At 43.1% G+C, this 22,215-nt stretch overlaps 1 protein-coding gene across 1 annotated transcript in view; it reads right to left on the bottom strand.

Annotated features, from left to right (window-relative positions):
* Positions 1-22,215, bottom strand: part of ADAD1 (adenosine deaminase domain containing 1) — a 178,078-nt gene that overhangs the window by 120,053 nt on the left and 35,810 nt on the right. Inside the window, exons 3-4 of the mRNA XM_073655618.1 lie at positions 20,574-20,726; positions 6,000-6,098 (exon numbers count right to left, since the gene is read on the bottom strand). Of these exons, the coding sequence (XP_073511719.1) occupies positions 6,000-6,098; positions 20,574-20,726 (252 nt within the window). The remainder of the gene's footprint in view (positions 1-5,999; positions 6,099-20,573; positions 20,727-22,215) is intronic.

Here is a 22,215-nt window from a genome sequence, read left to right as displayed (position 1 = left end):
TTTTCATAAGGGTAACAGGAGAAATTGCACAATACCATTTGTTGTGCAATTTCTCCTGAGTAAGCAGATACCCCATATGTGGGGGGAAACCCCTGTTGGGGAACACGGCAGAGTTCGGAAGGGAAGGAGTGCCATTTGACTTTTTGAATGTAAAATTTGCTTGAATAATTAGCGGACGCCATGTCGCGTTTGGACAGCACCAGATGTGCCTAAACAGTGGAAACCCCCCACAAGTGACCCCATTTTGGAAAATAGACCCCTCAAGGTTTTTATCAAGGGGTATAGTGTACAGTTTGAGCCCAGAGTTACGACACAGAATTTGATAACATTAGGTAATCATATTGAATATGTTGTCATTAGTCTTGAACGCAAGTGCTCGCTAGTTGAGTTTGCATCGGGTACTCGGCACCATGCATCACAGGCGCTCGAGTGACATACTCGAGTCCCCGCCCCGCATGTTCACGGTTGTTAAACACCCAAAAAAAAAGCATGCCGGGATTGCTCGTGCATGGCGTGGGTTTTTGGCTGCATAAAAGCCGCAAAACATATGGGGCGGAGACTCGAGCATGTCACTTGAGCACCCGATGCAAACAAGTAGCGAGCACTTGCGCTCAACACTAGTCGCCATATCGTCATCAATATATATATTTTTTATTTACTTTTGAAAAAATCCCAACCTCAATACAACCCTAACGCAGCCCCAACACAACCCCAATAAAACCCTAGCGCAGCCCCAATACAACCCCAACACAACCACAGTACAACCCCAACACAACCCTAGCGCAGCCCCAACACAACCCCAATACAACCACAGTACAACCCCAATACTACCCTAGCGCAACCCCAATACAACCACAGTACAACCCCATCACAACCCCAATACTACCCTAGCGCAACCCCAATACTACCCTAGCGCAACCCCAACACAACCCCAATACAACCCTAGCGCAACCCCAATACAACCACAGTACAACCCCAAAACCCTAGCGCAACCCCAACACAACCCCAATACTACCCTAGCGCAACCCCAATACAAACCCAATACAACCCTAGCGCAACCCCAATACAACCACAGTACAATCCCAACACAACCGTAGCGCAGCCCCAATACAACCCCAACAAAACCCTAGCGCAACCCCAACAACCCCAGCGCAGCCCCAACACAAGCCCAATACTACCCTAGCGCAACCCCAATACTACCCTAGCGCAACCCCAACACTACCACAATACAACCCCAACACAACCCTAGCGCATCCCCAATACAACCCTAGCGCAACCCCAACACAAAACCCCAGCGCAGCCCCAATACAACCCAAGCGCAACCCCAATACAACCCTAGCGCAGCCCCAACAAAACCCCAGCGCAGCCCCAACACAACCCCAGCGCAGCCCCAACACAACCCCAGCGCAGCCCCAACACAACCACAGTACAACCCCAACACAACCCTAGCGCAGCCCCAACACAACCCTAGCGCAACCCCAACAAAACCCTAGCGCAACCCCAACACAACCCCAGCACAACCACAGTACAACCCCAACACAACCCTAGCGCAGCCCCAACAAAACCCTAGCGCAACCCCAACACAACCCCAGCGCAGCCCCAACACAAAACCCCAGCGCAGCCCCAATACAACCCAAGCGCAACCCCAACAAAATCCCAGCGCAGCCCCAACACAAAATCCCAGCGCAACCCCAACACAAAACCCCAGCGCAACCCCAACACAAAACCCCAGCGCAACCCCAACACAAAACCCCAGCGCAGCCCCAACACAAAACCCCAGCGCAGCCCCAACACAAAACCCCAGCGCAGCCCCAACACAAAACCCCAGCGCAGCCCCAACACAAAACCCCAGCGCAGCCCCAACACAAAACCCCAGCGCAGCCCCAACACAAAACTCCAGCGCAGCCCCAACACAAAACCCCAGCGCAGCCCCAACACAAAACTCCAGCGCAGCCCCAACACAAAACCCCAGCGCAGCCCCAACACAAAACCCCAGCGCAGCCCCAACACAAAACCCCAGCGCAGCCCCAACACAAAACCCCAGCGCAGCCCCAACACAACCCCATTACAACCCTAGCGCAACCCCAATACAACCCTAGCGCAACCCCAATACAATCCTAGCGCAAACCCCATACTACCCTGGCACAACCCCCAATACTACCCTGGCACAACCCCAATACTACCCTGGCACAACCCCAATACTACCCTGGCACAACCCCAATACTACCCTGGCACAACCCCAATACTACCCTGGCGCAACCCCAATAAAACCACAGTACAACCCCAATACAACCCTGGCGCAGCCCCAATACAACCCTAGCACAACCCCAATACAACCCTAGAGATTATTTTTTACTCCGTTCCTCGTGCGGTATAAGTGATGACTTTATTCTTCGGGTCGGTGCGACTACAGCGATACCAAAATTCATATCGGGTTTTTACATTTGGCAGCTGTCACACACTAAAAAATGCTTTTTTTTGCAAAGACTAGTTTTTGCAATCATTTTTCAGTATTTCGGCCGACAGTGATGTAAGGGCTTGTTTTTTGCGGGACAAGTTGATGTTTTTATTGGTACTATTTTCGGGCAAATTACATTTTTTGATCACTTTCTATTCAGATTTTTGGGAGGCAGAATAAACCAAAAACAACAATTCAGAATTTATTTTTATGCCATTCCGCATGTGGTTAAATTGATAAGGCAGTGTTATTCTTCGGGTCAGTACTTTTAGAGCAATACTACATTTTTTTTTTTTTTATGTTTTGGCACTCATACACAAAAACTTTTATAGAAAAAAAAAATGTTTGCATCGCTTTATTCTGAGAAGTATAACTTTTATTTTTTGGCTGATGGAGCTGTATGTCAGCTTGTTTTTTTCAGGACAAGACGTTTTCAGCGGCACCATTTTTATTTACATTCGTCTTTTTGATTGTGTTTTATTCCATATTTTGTTTGTCGATATGATGATAAAGCATAGTTTTTATTGATTTTTATTACAGTGTTCACTAAAGGGGTTAATTAGTGGGACAGTTTTATAGGTCAGGTCATTCCGGACAGGTCTGTGGAGTCGGTGTCCATTTTGGTGTAGTCTGAGTGAGTATAAAATGGACTGACTCCAACTCCTAAAATATATAATAAATTGGGTGCAGCAGTTCAATGCATTTTGTGGGGAATATTTTTTCATAAGAATTTGGGAAAGTTATGAAATGTCCTATAAATGTCTTCCTATTCCTGATCTAAGGGTCTAGACCAGTGTTTCCCAAACTCCAGTCCTCAAGGACCCCACAGGTCATGTTTTCAGGATTTCCATAGTATTGCACAGGTGAGAGAATTCCTGATGCCTTGATGATACTTCCATCACCTGTGCAATACTAAGGAAATCCTGAAAACATGACCTGTGGGGTCCATGAGGACTGGAGTTTGGGAACACAGGTCTAGACTTTTAGCTGAGATGAATCTGTGCTACAGTATCACTAACACATGAGCCATGTACGAGGGAGTCGGAGTCATGGAAATTGAGGAGTTGGAGGTTTGGCTTACCGACTCCACAGCCCGGTTCCGGACGCGGCGATACCAAATAGGTGTACGTTTAATGTTTTTGTTTTCCTAATATTTATTTATGGCTACAGTATATATTTTTTTTTTTTTTGGATCATTTTTTTATATATATTTTCACCCCCCAAAATTTTCACTTTCTGATCGTTTTTCACTTTTACACTTTGTCCCACTATGGGACTTTCATTTTTTGCAGGCTGAGATGCAGCAGCATCCTTGTGCTATGCAGACTGTCAGCTCTGCACTGGAACAAGTTAGTTAGATCGTTCGCAAGATTTATCTAACTTCCTGATGCCTAGTGACCCGGGTCACCATGGCAATGATCAGGACCCTCTCTGATCCAAGGTAAGCGGGACACTCTTACTTCTGCCTGCCCCAGAAATGCTGTGATCGACTTCGAGACTTTTGAGAATCTGTGGTCAGACTTGAAGATAGGTGGTTTCCTCTGGTGAACAGCTTTAAGTAGCTCGAGCAGTTTTGCCTTGAGGACTGGGCAAAAATCCATCCCAGTGGCAAGATGTGGAAAGCTCAGAGACTTTTCCAAAGCGACTTGTAGCTGTAATTGCTGCAAAAGGAGGCTCTGCAAAGTACTAACTTTAAGGGGGTGAATAGTTATGCACACTGAAGTTTTCAGTTATTTTGTACTATTCCTTCTTTGCTTCGCAATAAAAAAGGAACATCAATACGCTCACACAGTTGTAGGCATGTCCTTTACATGAAGTGATAAAAAAAATAAAAAAAAATTCCAGGTTGTAATGTAGCAAAACACAAAAAATGCCAAGGAAAGGGGGGTGAATACTTTTGTAAGCCACTGTATATATGTGCATTCTTGAATACGGAGTCTCCAATTTTACTTTTGCTTATATGTGTAGGCAGTGATCAAAGTTCAACGCGGACTGAGATTGGCCACTCTCTCACTCTTTCCCCTGCAAAGCTACATATGCAGATGACTCAAAAAGGACCAGTCTTTATTGCAATTTTGGAGTGTGTTCTAATTTGAAACATAGTCATGGGTGTTTAAATACTTATTGTTGCTAGAGGGAGGCACCGGTGATATTCATGTTTCCTTGTGAAAGCTTGGAGCGAGTGCAGTCTGCTTACTTCCTCTCTGGTGCAAAGAAGATGTGAGTGTAATCTCTCTGAAGTCAGCTCAAGCCAAGTTAATTTACCCCCCATGTCCGTCTACCTTGTTGTCTTTAGTTGTTAGTGGGGACTGACTGACTAGTGCTCATCATCCCTCTTCCCTAGCCAGGGCCTAGCTCTAAAGAAATACAGGGTTTTAGGTTCCTGTGCGGCGATTGGTGAGGAACCAATATAGGGACGATAGGGCAGACAGGGTGATATCAGATCAGACTAGGAGGTCTCCACTCCCCCCTTTCCCTAGTGTCTGGGCTCCATTCCCCTCATCCCTTCGCCAGCACTTAGTCTTTCCCACACCTTGGGTGACAGCTACATGGTATTGATAGATTCAAACATAATTATTGAGATGCTTGAGGCAGAAGATGGATCCAAGTGGACTCAAGTGGGGCCTGCCCTTCAGGAAGAAGTAATCCAATCGTCACATCTTAGGACTGTTCCAGAGCAGCAGGAAGACTGGGGCTTGAATCAGGGTTTGCTCTTAAGTTCCTGCTAAAAAGACAGCCTAGAGAAGGGTTGGGAAGTAATAGTTGTAACTATACTGTAACTGTATTTTTTCTCAGGAGTGGTATGTATGTATGTATATATGTATGTATGTATGTATGTATGTATCACCCACTCCTGGTTTTGGCTCCCAGTCCAGAGAAAAAAATACTGAATAAATACTGACCAAATACTGATAGTGAGGCTGTGGCCTTAGTAAGATATATAAGATTAGTGTATGTAAAATCTCTTTAATGTGTTTTTCTGACTAAATACTGACCAAATACTGATAGTGGGGCTGTGGCATTAAAGAGAATCTACTGTATGACGGCAACAAGAAAATCTAAAGTAAGCAGATCTACTAGTAGGACAACAGCCCTAAAAATAATCTTACCCTTTGTTCCAAAATCTGTGAGCTAGATTTCAAGGAAACTTTTTTTATTTAAAAGTAAGCAAATTAAGTTCCAGGTGCACTGTGGGAGGGCCCACCGTCTGGAACACAGGCCAGCTCAGTGCTTCCTAGATTAAATCTGGCTGACCGTGTTCACTAAAATTGCATATTCACACATCACCAAAGTATCAGAATATGCATTGAACCGGTAAATAGCCAACTTCAAGAGAAAGCATACTCTGCGCATTTGCCAAAACTGTGGCAATGGGGGGGGATGTCAGTCAAGACAGCATTTGCCCCAGTATTTTCTGAAATACACACCAGAGGAACTTTCAACCAATAGTTGGATGACTGAAGTGCTCGTGTATATATATCGAACAGATTTACAATAAAAGTGACAACAGGATAGCAGATGCTAAAATAAGTATACTTACCAACGTATTTTATTGAAGCACCTGAAACCTCTGGAAATACATTTTGTTCCACCGGTAACAAAGGAGGGCCTCCAATGTTTTTACTTTCTGAATGGCAAACTGTAAATTAAAAATACATTTTCATTTTACATGTGCTTACATATTTTGTGATACCACAGTGTAAATTTACATTGATCTTCAAAAACCATGTTAATTTTTTACACCTTCATGACTCCATAAAATTATAAGGGTGCAAAACACAAAGCCCAAAGCATGCTCCACATTCACACCACTAATGCTGGAGTCACACGAGCGTATGCAAAACCACTCCGATGTTCATCCTGAAAAGTTGGGACGCATGGCATGCGAGTGACCTGCGTATGCCACACAGCAAGTCATGTGAGTGTGCAATTTTCTCTTGGCTAGCATCCGTATGACATGTGTATCTTAAACATACGGTAATTCTCTATGTAACTTAAAGCTAGTTTACAAACTATTACAGCAATTTTCTATAAAAAGATAAATAGATAGATGATAGAAAGATATTAGATATATAATGGATAAATAGAATAGATAGAATGCAGAATAGATATCCTGCAGATAAAGGTGCATCTCACCAAATTAGAATATCATCAAAAAGTTAATTTATTTCAGTTCTTCAATACAAAAATTGAACCTCATATTATATAGAGTCATTACAGAGTGATCTATTTCAAGTGTTTATTTCTGTTAATGTTGATTATTATGGCTTGCAGCCAATGAAAACACAAGTCATTATCTCAGTAAATTAAAAAAAAACAACAAAAAACACCTGCAAAGGCTTCCTAAGCATTTAAAAAAGGTCCCTTAGTCTGTTTCAGTAGGTTTAACAATCATTGGGGAAGACTGCTGACTTGAAAGATGTCCAGAAGGCAGTCATTGACACTCCACAAGGTCCCAGAGTTCCAATTTTCATTTGGAAATCAGGTCCCAAAGTCTGGATGAAGAATGTAGAGGCACACAATCCAAGCTGCTGGAGGTCTAGTGTGAAGTTTCCACAATCAGTGATGGTTTGGGGAGCCATGTCATCTGCTGGTGTAGGTCCACTGTGTTTTATCAAGACCAAAGTCAGCGCAGCCGTCTACCAGGAGATTGTAGAGCACTTAATGCTTCCCTCTGCCGACAAGCTTTTTGGAGATGGAAATTTCATTCTCCAGCAGGACTTGGCACCTGTCCACGCAGCCAAAAGTACCAATACTTGGTTTACAAACAACAGTATCAAATGTGCTTGATTGGCCAGCAAACACGCCTGACCTTAACCCCATAGAGAATCTATGGGGTATTGTCAAGAGGAAGATGAGAGACACCAGACCCAACAATGCAGACAAGCTGAAGGCTGCCATCAAACCAACCTGGGCTTCCATCACACCTCCGCAGTGCCACAGGCTGATCGCCTCCATTCCAAGCCACATTGATGCAGTAATTAATGCAAAAGCAGCCCCAACCAAGTATTGAGTGCATTTACTGAACATACATTTCAGTAGGCCAACATTTCGGATTTTAAAAACATTTTTCAAGCTGTTGTTATAAAGTATTCTAATTTACTGAGATAAGGACTTGTGTTTTCATAGGCTGTAAGCCATAATCATCAACATTAACAGAAATAAACACTTGCAATAGATCACTGTTTGTAATGACTCTTTATAATATATGAGTTTCACATTTTGTATTGAAGAACTGAAATAAATTAACTTTTTGATGATATTCTAATTTAGTGAGATGCACCTGTATATAATATCACAAGCCCCCTGCATGTAATAAATTGGCAACCTTTAGTGTCTTTCATGTGGTACTAAAGGGCGTTTAGCTTTGTTTAACCTAATAAATAAATATCAACATAGGGTCTCCCTCATTTTTTATAACAAAGGTAAAGCTGACACCTGTGGGCTGATATCATCAGACTGGGGAGCTCCATGATTATTGGGCCTTTCCCAGCCTGAGAAATCACAGCTGATATCAACCCCAACTACTATTACCCCCGATTGCCACCGCACCACAGTAATCGGGAAGAGCCGGACAAAGCTCCCGAATTGGCGCATCTTATGTGATGCGCCACTTCTGGGGCAAGTGCGGGCTGGTATTTTTAGGATGGGCTCAATAAGCATGGACTTTCCCAGCCTGATATTATCAGACCACAGCTGTCTACTTTACCTTTGCTGGTTACCAAAAATAGGGGGGGGACCCCACGTCATTTTTTAAGTTATTTCATTTGGCTAAACAAAGCTAAACACCTTTTAGTGCCACATAAAAGTCACTAAAGGGTGCAAGTTTATTATATAATTTCAAAAGCTCCACTACATATATCTAAAGGACATCTGAATATTCTATACAGTACAGACCAAAAGTTTGGACACACCTTCTCATTTAAAGATTTTTCTGCATTTTCATGACAATGAAAATTGTACATTCACACTGAAGGCATCAAAACTATGAATTAACACATGTGGAATTATATACTTAACAAAAAAGTGTGAAACAACTGAAAATATGTCTTATAGTCTAGGTTCTTCAAAGTAGCCACCTTTTGCTTTGATGACTGCTTTGCACACTCTTGGCATTCTCTTGATGAGCTTCAAGAGGTGGTCACCGGAAATGGTCTTCCAACAATCTTGAAGGAGTTCCCAGAGATGCTTAGCACTTGTTGGCCCTTTTGCCTTCACTCTGCAGTCCAGCTCACCCCAAACCATCTCGATTGGGTTCAGGTCTGGTGACTGTGGAGGCCAGGTCAGCTGGTGTAGCACCCCATCACTCTCCTTGGTCAAATAGCCCTTACACAGCCTGGAGGTGTGTTTGGGGTCACTGTCCTGTTGAAAAATAAATGATGGTCCAACTAAAACGCAAACCGGATGGAATAGCATGCCACTGCAAGATGCTGTGGTAGCCATGCTGGTTCAGTATGCCTTCAATTTTGAATAAATCCCCAACAGTGTCACCAGCAAAGCACCCCCACACCATCACACCTCCTCCTCCATGCTTCACGGTGGGAACCAGGCATGTAGAGTCCATCCGTTCACCTTTTCTGCGTCGCACAAAGACACGGTGGTTGGAACCAAAGATCTTAAATTTGGACTCATCAGACCAAAGCACAGATTTCCACTGGTCTAATGTCCATTCCTTGTGTTCTTTAGCCCAAACAAGTCTCTTCTGCTTGTTGCCTGTCCTTAGCAGTCGTTTCCTAGCAGCTATTTTACCATGAAGGCCTGCTGCACAAAGTCTCCTCTTAACAGTTGTTGTAGAGATGTGTCTGCTGCTAGAACTCTGTGTGGCACTGACCTGGTCTCTAATCTAAGCTGCTGTTAACCTGCGATTTCTGAGGCTGGTTTCTCGGATAAACTTATCCTCAGAAGCAGAGGTGACTATTGGTCTTCCTTTCCTTGGGAAGTCCTCATGTGAGCCAGTTTCTTTGTAGCGCTTGATGGTTTATGCAACTGCACTTGGGGACACTTTCAAAGTTTGCCCAATTTTTCGCACTGAATGACCTTCATTTCTTAAAGTAATGTTGGCCACTCGTTTTTCTTTACTTAGAATTTGTATTACGGCAAGAAAAAATCAGCTAACAGTCTACCCAGTAGAACTATCAGCTGTGTATCCACCAGACTTCTGCACAACACAACTGATGGTTCCAACCCCATTTATAAGGCAAGAAATCCCACTTATTAAACCTGACAGGGCACACCTGTGAAGAGAAAACCATTTCCGGTGACTACCTCTTGAAACTCATCAAGAGAATGCCAAGAGTGTGTAAAGCAGTCTTCAAAGCAAAAGGTGGCTACTTTGAAGAACCTAGAATATAAGACATTTTCAGTTGTTTCACACTTTTTTGTTAAGTATATAATTCCACATGTGTTAATTCATAGTTTTGATGCCTTCATTGTGAATGTACAATTTTCATAGTCATGAAAATACAGAAAAATCTTTAAATAAGGTGTGTCCAAACTTTTGGTCTGTACTGTATATATTATACATAACCCCGCCCATTCAGCGCCGCCTCGCTCCATTCACTTGTATGGAGCGAGGCCAAGCCCCGTCTAGTGACGTGGACAGCCAGTGGGCGCGTCCGACTACAAGGTATGGAGTGACTGCAGACTTATCACTTTGACTGGAGAACCCCTTTAAGAATTTTTCAGGAACTGCTAACTTCCACATTGCAACTTTTAATATATAAAGTTACAAACGCTCAACAAAATTTAAAAATATTAAGGGGTGTATCTATTATAATATGAGGCATGAGAGGGACAAAATGATACCTGTTACACAGATTTAAATAATTTGAAGCAAAAGTGCTCACTAACACAACCCTGCAATGGCCCTAATAGACACCCCCAGCCTGACAGCGGAGGTTAGCACCCTACTTTGAAAAGGTATGGTGCCCCTGCTCAACGACGGCTGTCCCTCAGGTCCCTAACACACCGCTAATATATAGTGCACAGATAAAAGAAGAGATTGTTATCCCACAAATAATTAGATAAATATAGCCCTTAGTACAGTATATAGATATAAATCAATTCATCATAGCTATAACAAAAGGGTAATAAAATTGTCATGAATAGGATAATGACCCTTAATTCAATATGTGGGTATAGATTAATTCCCAATAGTTGTTGCAATAAGGAGTAACAAGATTGTCATGAGCAAGGTAAATACTTAGCTAAATAGCAGATGGAAAATCAATCTTCAGTAATCCCATGACCGAATTCCCTAAAACTTTAATCCGACGCGTTTTCCCCCATAGGCTATGTGCCCACGATGCAGAAATGCTCAGGATTTTTTCCTGAGCGTTTCTGCATCTCCCTGGCAGAAAAAAAAATGCATGCGGATTGTACATGCGTTTTCCTGCCAGGGACAAGCGGAAGTGAAGCGTTCTTCACTTGCATTTCCGCATGCGGGTTGACAAGCGCTTTTAGCATCACTTGGAAAGTGCTTGTCAACTTGGTCACACTATATAAATCCATGCAAACAGCATGGATTTATATAGTGTGACCAGAGAGAATGTCAAAAAATAAATCTATACTTACCTTCCGATGGCCCAAGCAGTCTTGCTTCACGGTCCCGGCTGCCGGCAGATCGCGTTACACTGAAGGACCTGCCGACGTCAGCATCGCGTGACACGTCACATGACTGACGTCAGCGCAGGTCCTTCAGTCCATCATGAACAGCCGGCAAGTGAAGAGAAGGAGAGCGGGGGCCACCAGAAGGTAAGTATATATTTATTTTTTATTATATTCTTTTTTTTTTTTTTTTTTTTTTTTTACAGTTTTCTATGGTACCCGGGTCCGAAGGAGAGTCTCCACTTCTCTAGATCTGGGTACCATCCGCACATTATAACGCATGGAATGCGCATCTACAGTACAGACTGAAAGTTTGGACATACGTTCTCATTTAAAGATTTTTCTGTATTTTCAGGACTATGAAAATTGTACATTCACACTGAAGGCATCAAAACTATGAATTAACACATGTGGAATTATATACTTAACAAAAAAGTGTGAAACAACTGAAAATATGTCTTATATTCTAGGTTCTTCAAAGTAGCCACCTTTTGCTTTGATGACTGCTTTGCACACTCTTGGCATTCTCTTGATGAGCTACAAGAGGTAGTCACCGGAAATGGTTTTCACTTCACAGGTGTGCCCTGTCAGGTTTAATAAGTGGGATTTCTTGCCTTATAAATGGGGTTGGGACCATCAGTTGTGTTGTGCAGAAGTCAGGTGGATAAACAGCTGATATTCCTACTGAATAGACCGTTAGAATTTGTATTATGGCAAGAAAAAAGCAGCTAAGTTAAGAAAAACGAGTGTCCATCATTACTTTAAGAAATGAAGGTCAGTCAGTGCGAAAAGTTGGGAAAACTTTGAAAGTGTCCCCAAGTGCAGTTGCAAAAACAATCAAGCGCTACAAAGAAACTGGCTCACATGAGGACCGCCCCAGAAAAGGAAGACCAAGAGTCACCTCTGCTTCTGAGGATATGTTTTTCTGAGTCACCAGACTCAGAAATCGCAGGTTAACAGCAGCTCAGATTAGAGACCAGGTCAATGCCACACAGAGTTCTAGCAGCAGACACATCTCTACAACAACTGTTGAGAGGAGACTTTGTGCAGCAGGCCTTCATGGTAAAATAGCTGCTAGGAAACCACTGCTAAGGACAGGCAACAAGCAGAAGAGACTTGTTTGGGCTAAAGAACACAAGGAATGGACATTAGACCAGTGGAAATCTTTGCTTTGGTCTGAGGAGTCCAAATTTGAGATCTTTGGTTCCAACCACCGTGTCTTTGTGCGACGCAGAAAAGGTGAACGGATGGACTCTACATGCCTGGTTCCCACCGTGAAGCATGGAGGAGGAGGTGTGATGGTGTGGGTGTGCTTTGCTGGTTACACTGTTGGGGATTTATTCAAAATTGAAGGCATACTGAACCAGTATGGCTACCACAGCATCTTGCAGCGGCATGCTATTCCATCCGGTTTGCGTTTAGTTGGACTATCATTTATTTTTCAACAGGACAGTGACCCCAAACACGCCTCCAGGCTGTGTAAGGGCTATTTGACCAAGAAGGAGAGTGATGGGGTGCTACGCCAGATGACCTGGCCTCCACAGTCACCAGACCTGAACCCAATCGAGATGGTTTGGGGTGAGCTGTACCGCAGAGTGAAGGCAAAAGGGCCAACAAGTGCCAAGCATCTCTGGGAACTCCTTCAAGATTTTTGGAAGACCATTTCCGGTGACTACCTCTTGAAGCTCATCAAGAGAATGCCAAGAGTGTGCAAAGCAGTTATCAAAGCAAAAGGTGGCTACTTTGAAGAACCTAGAATATAAGACATATTTTCAGTAGTTTCACACTTTTTTGTTAAGTATATAATTCCACATGTGTTAATTCATAGTTTTGATGCCTTCAGTGTGAATGTACAATTTTCATAGTCATGAAAATACAGAAAAATCTTTAAATGAGGTGTGTCCAAACTTTTGGTCTGTACTGTACATATACAGTGATGCGTAATCCATGTGGTCTAATGCAAGTCAATGGCGGCGGAAACGCAGCACTTCCGCAAAATAATTGGCAGTGCTGCGCTTTTTTCCGCAATGATAAATGGCAGCGGAAATTTCCGCAGCATGTGCACAGCACATGTGGATTATCATTGGGGAACATAGCAGGCCTTCTACCATGCGTTTTTAAGCATTTCTGCAGCGTTTTTGCCGCTCCGGAAACGGTTAAAAAAAAAACGCATCGTGGGCACACAGCCATAGGAATTGATCTGGGGTTTATCAGGAGACATCACCAGGAGTCAAATATAAGTACAGGGCTCCTAACCATGATGTTGCACATATGATTTCTTTCTGGCCACAGGACATGGTCTTATTTTTGACTCCTGGTGATGTCCTCTGATCTGCCCCGGATAAATTCCTATGGGGGGAAACACGTTGGGATACAGGGATTAAGTGTTAGGGAATTCTGTCATGGGATTCCTGAAGATTGATTTTCCATCTGCTATTTAGCTAAAACATTTACCTTGCTCATGACAATCTGGATATCCCTTTTTGCAACAACTATTGGGAATTAATCTGTACCCACAAATTGAATTAAGGGTCACTATTAGTGTTGAGCGAGCACTAAAATGCTCGGGTGCTCGAAGCTCGGGCCGAGCACACCGTGATATTCGGGTGCTCGACCTGAGCAACAAGCCCAATGTTAGTCTATGGGAGACCCGAGCATTTTTGTGGCGGCACCCACGGCAGTCTGTAGAAAGGCTAAAAAGTGCCCAAAACGACAGTGCTCAAATGACATGGGGACAGCATGGGGATCGCCCCAGAAAGCATTTCTGACCCCCAGGTCACTGCTGTCAACAACGTGGTCAGAGGTATTAAGCCACTTTTAAGGGCTCACAATAAAACGTTCAAAAATTAAACTGAAACTGCTTTCCTGTGAAATATGTTAAGGAACATTCTTTCCAGGGTAAAGACTTGTGTATAAGGTAAAATAAATAACCAAAAAAAAAATACTCCTCCACACCTTGGGCTATGTTCACAAGTAGCATTTTTTATGCGTTTTTTGCACTTTGTATTGCTTTCAACCGTGACAAAAGCATTCACCGAGAAATGTCATTTTAACATTTTACAACCTTATCTGGCCATGTGCTGTGTGACACATGCATACAGTGCTGAAAAGACATGGGAACAGCATGGGGAAGACCCATGGAAGCATCTCTGACACCCAGGTCAGTGCCTAAAAGTGTGCCCATCAGAAGTGATCATTGCAGCATCAGAAGATGCAGACTGGCAACTATCCCCGTGCAAGTCCTTGTCCCAGGGCAGTGTTCAATTGTACCTCACCCATTCCTTGCAATGCAAGTAAAGTATGCAGCCTGCCACCCACCCCCAGGCTCCAATACCATACTGCTTGCACTTGAAACTGGGCCTTTTAGGCATGTGTAGGCAGAATCCGGCCACCACGTCATGGCTGTGTCGGCGGCCTGGTATCCATACTCGGTCCCGAGCCGCCCCGCGGCCGGGTGCCCACACACGGTCCCCAGCCGCCCCTATTCGTCCCGGTGCGCCTTATACACAAGCGCGCATACCAAAACATTATCTGTGCCCTCCCCAGTGCATTTAGTGGGAAGGACAGCCTAACCACAAACATGTGGCCAGGAATGGTCCATCTCACTGACGCCTTCACACTGGGTTAATATTGTGGAAACCAGGACACAGTTGGACACTGGAATGCAACACATCCTCCAGAAGACAAATCAGGCTTCAACACAAAGTTCAGAAGGTAGACAGCAGTAGTGGTCAGCCTCCTACACAACAAGTAAATTATTCATGATCATGAGGCCATCCATCTCCTTAGCTTTCTGTTCCTTGGAATGCAAGCACATGTATGCAACATAGTCTTCCTTCAACCTTAAAAAAAACTAAGTCCGCCTAGTTCAACCCATAGCCTAACTTGTTGATCCAGAGGAAGGCAAAAAAAACCCATGTGGCCAACACTAAGCTCCACATTGGGGAAAAAAATTCCTTCCCGACTCCATACGAAAATCAGACTAGTTCCCTGGATCAATGCCCTATCAAGGAATCTAGCATTTATAACCTGTATTATTATACTTTTCAAGAAAGGCATCCATGCCCTTCTTAAATTTTAACAGTGAATCACTCATTACCACATCATACGGCAGAGTTCCATAGTCTCACTGCTCTTACAGTAAAGAATCCCCGTCTGTGATTATGATTAAACCTTCTTTCCTCCAGACGTAGAAGATGCCCCCTTGTCCCCGTCTCAGGCCTCACAGTAAAAAGATCAGTAGAAAGGTCTTTGTACTGTCCCCTCATATACTTGTACATAGTAATAAGATCACCCCTAAGCCTTCTTTTTTCCACAGTAAATAACCCCAAGTGTAATAACCTGTCTTGGTATTGCAGACCCCCCAGTCCTCTAATAACCTTGGTCGCTCTTCTCTGCACCCGCTCTAGTTCAGCTATGTCTTTCTTATACAGTGGAGACCAGGACTGTACACAGTATTCTAAGTGTGGTCGCACTAGTGACTTGTATAGAGGTAAAATTATGTTCTCCTCATGAGCATCTATGCCTCTTTTAATGCATCCCATTATTTTATTTGCCTTTGCAGCAGCAGCCTGACACTGGCCACTAAACGTGAGCTTGTTGTCCACCAATACACCCAGGTCTTTTTCAGTTACAGTTTTGCCCAGTGTTTTACAATTAAGCATGTAATTATACATTTTATTTCCTCTGCCCAAGTGCATTACCTTACATTTATCCCTATTAAATTAAAGGTCATTTGCCATTTATCAGCCCAAGCTTCTAGTTTACATAGATCCTCCTGTATTATACAATTGTCCTCCTCTGTATTGATTACCCTGCAGAGTTTAGTGTCATCTGCAAATATTGAAATATTACTCTGTATGCCCTCTACAAGGTCATTAATAAATATGTTAAAAAGAAGGGGACCCAATACTGACCCCTGTGGTACCCCACTGTTAACTGAGACCCAGTCTGAGTGTTTTCCATTAATAACCACCCTTTGTTTCCTATCACTGAGCCAATTCTTAACCCACCTACATATATTTTCCCCTATCCCCATTGTTCTCATTTTATGTATCAACCTTTTGTGTGGAACCTTATCAAAAGCTTTTGAAAAGTCCATATACACAACATCCACTGCATTTCCTTGGTCCAGTCCAGAACTTGCCTCCTCATAAAAAGTGATCAGATTAGTTTGACAGGAATGGTCCCTCGTAAACCCATGTTGATATTGGGTCATGAGGTTATTCTTCTTCAGATACTCTATTATAGCATCTCTTAGGAAACCCTCCAGGATTTTACCGACAGTAGAGGTTAAGCTTACCGGCCTATAACTTCCAAGTTCGGTTTTTGTCCCCTTTTTGAATATTGGCACCACATTTGCTATACGCCAGTCCTGTGGTACAGACCCTGTTATTATGGAATCTTTAAAGATTAAAAAGAATGGTCGATCTATGTTACTTAATTCCTGCAGTACTCGCGGGTGTATCCCATCCGGGCCCGGGGATTTGTCAACTTTAGTGATTTTTAGATGCCGCCGTACTTCCTGCTGGGTTAAGCAAGTGACATTTACTGGAGAATTTTTGTTATCACTAATCATGTTTTCTGTCATGCGATTTTCTTGTGTAAATACGGTTGAAAAAAAATCATTTAGCATATTGGCTGCTTCCTCATCCACCATTTCACCCAGACTATTTTTAAGGGGGCCAACACTATCATTTTTTAGTTTTTTTACTGTTTATGTAGTTAAAGAATATTTTGGGGTTATTTTTACTTTCTCTGGCAATGATTCTCTCTGCCTCAATCTTTGCTGCCTTGATTTGGTTTTTACATAATTTATTTCATTTTCTATATTTATTTAATGCCTCATCACTACCTACTTGCTTTTGTTCTCTAAATGCTTTCTTTTTGTCACTTATTGCGCCCCTTACAGCTCTATTTAGCCATAGTGGTTTCCTCCTATTTCTATCATGTTTATTCCCAAGGAGTATATATTGTGCCCAGGTCCTATTCAGGATGTTAATAAAGGTCTCCCATTTGCTTTGTGTAGCTTTATGTCTCAGGATATCGTCCCAGTTTATTGCACTAAGATCATCTCTTAACCGTTGGAAATTTGCCTTCCTGAAGTTTAGTGTCCTTGTAACCCCTCTACTACACATCTTATTAAAGGTTACATGAAAACGTATTATTTTGTGATCACTATTACCCAAGTGACCCCCCAACTCGTATATTTGATATGCGGTCTGGCCTATTGGTTAATATTAGGTCTAGCAGTGCCCCCCTTCTTGTTGGGTCCTGAACCAGTTGTGAAAGGTAATTGTCTCTCATACTAGTCAAAAACCTATTTCCTTTGCTTGAACTACATGTTTCTGTCCCCCAATGTATTTCAGGGTAGTTGAAGTCTCCCATAATAATGACTTCTCCTTGAGTCGCTGCTTCATCTATTTGCTTTATGAGGATATTCTCCACTACTTCCATTATTTTTGGAGACTTATAACAAACCCCTATCAGTAATTTATTATTTTTTCCCCCACCCCTTATCTCCACCCACAGGGACTCTACATTTTCATTAGATTCACATATATCCTCCCGCAAGACAGGTTTTAAGGATGATTTTACATATAAACACCCCCCCCCCCCCCTCGCTTGTTTGTACGGTCATTTCTGAACAGACTATAGCCCTGTAAATTAACTACCCAGTCATGGCTCTCGTCCAGCCACGTCTCAGATATCCCCACCATGTCATAATTATTTTCCAACAAAATTAATTCTAATTCCTCCATTTTGTTGGTGAGGCTTCTGGCATTAGTGTATATGCATTTTATGTATCTCTCTGTACCTCTATTCCTTCTTACTTTATTGACTGTTCTAACCCCACCCCCAATTTCTTTATTTGTGCCCAGGTCACTACCTGCACCATCTTCCCCACCTATAAAATGAATACCCTCCCCCCCAATCCCTAGTTTAAACACTCCTCCAACCTTCTAGCCATTTTCTCCCCCAGAACAGCTGCACCCTCCCCATTAAGGTGCAGCCGGTCCCTAGCGTAGAGTCTGTAGCCAACTGAGAAGTCGGCCCAGTTCTCCAGGAACCCAAATCCCTCCTTCCTACACCAGTTCTTGAGCCACTTATTTATCTCCCTAATCTCCCGTTGCCTCTCTGACATGGCACGTGGTACCGGTAGTATTTCAGAGAATACCACCTTGGAGGTCCTTGCTTTCAGCTTGCAGCCTAATTCCCTGAAATCATCTTTAAGGACCTTCCACCTACCTCTAACTTTGTCATTTGTGCCAATGTGCACCATGACCGCTGGGTCCTCACCAGCCCCTCCCAGTAATCTGTCAACCCGATCAGCGATGTGCCGGACTCTAGCGCCAGGTAGGCAGCACACTGTTCGACGATCCCTGTCTTTGTGACAGATAGCCCTATCTGTTCCTCTAATAATTGAGTCCCCCACTACCAGCACCTGCCTGGCATGCCCTACTCTCCTATTTCCCTCTTTACTGGAGCTGACACTCCTCCGGCTTTCAGGGGACATGCCTTGCTGCAGTAGTGCTACCCCTGTACCGTCACTCCCCTCATCTGCCAACTTTGCGAACTTATTGGGGTGTGCCAGATCAGGCACAGTAGGACTATCAGCTGTGTATCTACCAGACTTCTGCACAACACAACCGATGGTCCCAACCCCATTTATAAGGCAAGAAATCTCACTTATTAAACCTGACAGGGCACACCTGTGAAGTGAAAACCATTTCCGGTGACTACCTCTTGAAGCTCATCAAGAGAATGCCAAGAGTGTGCAAAGCAGTCAACAAAGCAAAAGGTGGCTACTTTGAAGAACCTAGAATATAAGACATATTTTCAGTTGTTTCACACTTTTTTGTTAAGTATATAATTCCACATGTGTTAATTCATAGTTTTGATGCCTTCAGTGTGAATGTACATTTTTCATAGTCATGAAAATACAGAAAAATCTTTAAATTAGAAGGTGTGTCCAAACTTTTGGTCTGTACAGTATTTGTGTCTGAACACTCACAGACACTAATTTTTTTTTTTTATTTTTTTTATTTTTTTTTTTTGGGGGGGGTGGGGGGGGGGGAAGATACCAAAAGGTTAATAAGACTGGTATTTGTACAGTTTGACTGAGGGCGGGGGGAGGGGGGGGGGGGTGAGAGAGAGGATTTAGATTTATTAAAAAAAAAAAGGATCTTTCCTGGCCCTTGAGACCTGGGGCTAAGTCTAGCAATTTGAAAAGCAGCACACAGGATTGTAATGCAGTGGTTTGCTGGTATAACCACTGCGTCTTCTATACAGCCTGCCTGCCTGATATCTTGGATGGATATTAGTCCTCAGAAGGACTGTTTGTTTGATTTTGCAGGCTTTAGAGACCCTACACTACCTATTTCGCAGTATAAATCTCTCCTTAACTCAGCAGCACTCTCCCTACATCATCTGATCCGGAGCGACGCAAGATGGCGGCGCCTGGTTTTAAATACTCGAGGTGACGCTGTGCGGCCAGCCAATCACTGTAATGCCCACAACCAACATAGCTGCGGCATTACAGTGACTGGTTGGCAATCCCTGCATGTTCATTGGCTCTGTAAAGAGCGTTAAACACGCAGGGAGGAGACCCGAGCTCCAGCCCGAGTAACCCGGAAATGCTCGGTGCTCGCCGAACATCCCGAGTAGTGAGATGCTCGGGCGAGTACCGAGAAGTGTCGAGCATGCTCGCTCAACACTAGTCATTATGACAATTTTATTACCCTTTTGTTATAGCTATGATGAATTGATTTATTTCTTTATACTCTACTAAGGGCTATATTTATCTAATTATTTGTGGAGTAACAATCTCTTCTTTTATCTGTGCACTATACAGGGTGAGCCATTTATATGGATACACCTAAATAAAATGGGAATGGTTTGGTGATATCAACTTCCTGTTTGTGGCATATTAGTATATGGGAGGGGGAAAACTTTTCCAGATGGGTGGTAACCATGGTGGCCATTTTGAAGTCGGCCATTTTGGATTCAACTTTATTTTTTTCAATGAGTCATTTAACTCATGTGCAGGGCATTACAGTAGCTTGGGTATTCATGGTTATGACCACTCATACTGACAGTAAGTTGCTATTGGTAGTAACAATGGATACCTAAACTACTGCAATGGCCTGCACATGAGGTAAGCGACATAGGTTATCAGAAGAATTATATAATACATTTCTAATTGGAGGCATTTGCTAATATTAATATCATAATAAATAATTGGGATAGGATCTTGGCGTTGGGAATACCAATTAAATCATGCTTTTATTGACATCAGAAGCATCATGTGTTAGTACAGTACAACAAAGGTAGTTTTTGTCCCCCTTTTCAACTGTATTTGTGTGGCAATAAAAATTAACCAGAAAGAGAAGGAGCCTGAACTAAAATATCTACAACTGCATTAAATGGGAGCATAAAAAATGTATTATAAAAACAGAGATTAACTGAATACTAGTATGCCTAAAATAATATTTTTGGACAAAATTACCATATGACTCCGATTCTTCATACAGAAGTAGTTCATCCAAAGCCAACTTCGCAGCATTTGCTTTTGCTTCTTTTTTGTTCTGTCCCATTCCAGTTTTGTACTGAATTCCATCAACAATGGCACAGAATGCAAAATAAGCCCCAAAAACATTTCCTGGAGACACAAAAATGAAGAAAACATTACATAACACGTAGGTCAAAAAAAGGATATATAACAAGACTGCAGAAAAGCAACCAAAAAATATTTTCTAAGATGTTGTAGAGCTGAAACGTGTGACAGAGTCTGATTTGGAGGCTGATGTGGTGACACATTTTCTTTGTTTTTGGGTATGTCTGATTATAATGTACTGTATCTTTATATCTCTTCATTATGGATTTTATTTTTGTGCATTACATTGAACCAAATCTCTATATACATTGCATTAGATTACATTTAATATGTAACTATAAACATGTGTCATCACTCCTTAGTATTATTCTCCCATCTGATGGCTACCCTTTACTACTAAGCTTTGTAATGTACAGTGCTGCTCACCATTATTGACACCTTTTCATTTTCTCATAGACTGTACAATATCTTCAGAAATAAATGGAAATCTACCAAAGTTATATCCTCAAGATGTTTTAATTAGTGGTCCAAATTAATACAGCAATAAAACAATGTTTTTCAACTTCCATGTTGCGATTTCAAAGAAAAAACTGAATAAAACAGCATGTGCAGCAAAAGGCTCCTCTAATTAAAGGGAACCTGTCATGTCCTGTGTACTATGTCAACTGCCCCCATTGAGTTGTCTTTTTTTCATTAAAATTGGCGCTAACATCACGAGTATACAGCACTTAATATACTTATATCATACCTGCTCGTTTAGTCATAGGGGTGTGATCTTTGCATTCAGTCAGGGCTGGCGCCACATATGCATTTGAATTCTGCTCCCAGCTCGCGCTGAAGTATGTATGGGGCGCTTGTGCAGTTTGACATGGCCAGCCAGCAAAGCTTGTAGCGCTGAGAGTCATTCATGTGCTGTGACGAGCGGCTCCGATCTCACACTGCGAAGCTGGGAACTACACAGCTTCAGTGCGCATGCGCGGGGAGTTGCTCGTCACAGCGCATGTGCGGCTCCCAGCGCTGCAAGCTTTGCTGGCTGGCCATGTCATACTGCACAAGCGCCCCCATACATACTTCAGTGCGAGCCGGGAGCAGAATTCAAATGCATGTGCGGCGCCAGCCCTGACTGAATGCAAAGATCACATCCCTATGACTAAACGAGCAGGTATGATATCTCCGGCGCTATACTTACCTGACCGGGAGGAGTGTTGCCGCGGCGCCTCTGTTCGGTCCGGAGGCCGGGGGAGGAGTGAGACGTCTGAATCGGCACATGCGCATAGCGCTATCCGGCGACATTTTACTGAAGACACATTTGCTGTGTGTCTTCAGCAAAACGGCGCCGGACAGCGCGGTATTGGCACGCGCTTACTCAGGCGCCGCACTCCTCTCCCGGCCTCCGGTAGAACGGGACACAGCGCTGGAGCACAGGGAAGAAAGGTGAGTATAAGTGGTTTTTTTTGTATGTATGTGCAGTGTGACAGCGATGAGCGGTGCCATACATACCAGGCTTGGGGGGTGAGGGGTGCCATACATACCA

Source organism: Phyllobates terribilis, unplaced genomic scaffold (genome assembly GCF_046119375.1).
Source record: "Phyllobates terribilis strain yellow unplaced genomic scaffold, ASM4611937v1 Scaffold_1__5_contigs__length_1240528914, whole genome shotgun sequence".
Taxonomy (NCBI): domain Eukaryota; kingdom Metazoa; phylum Chordata; class Amphibia; order Anura; family Dendrobatidae; genus Phyllobates; species Phyllobates terribilis.
The sequence above is the reverse complement of the archived record's forward strand: the minus strand, read 5'-3'. Positions and strand labels throughout refer to the sequence as shown.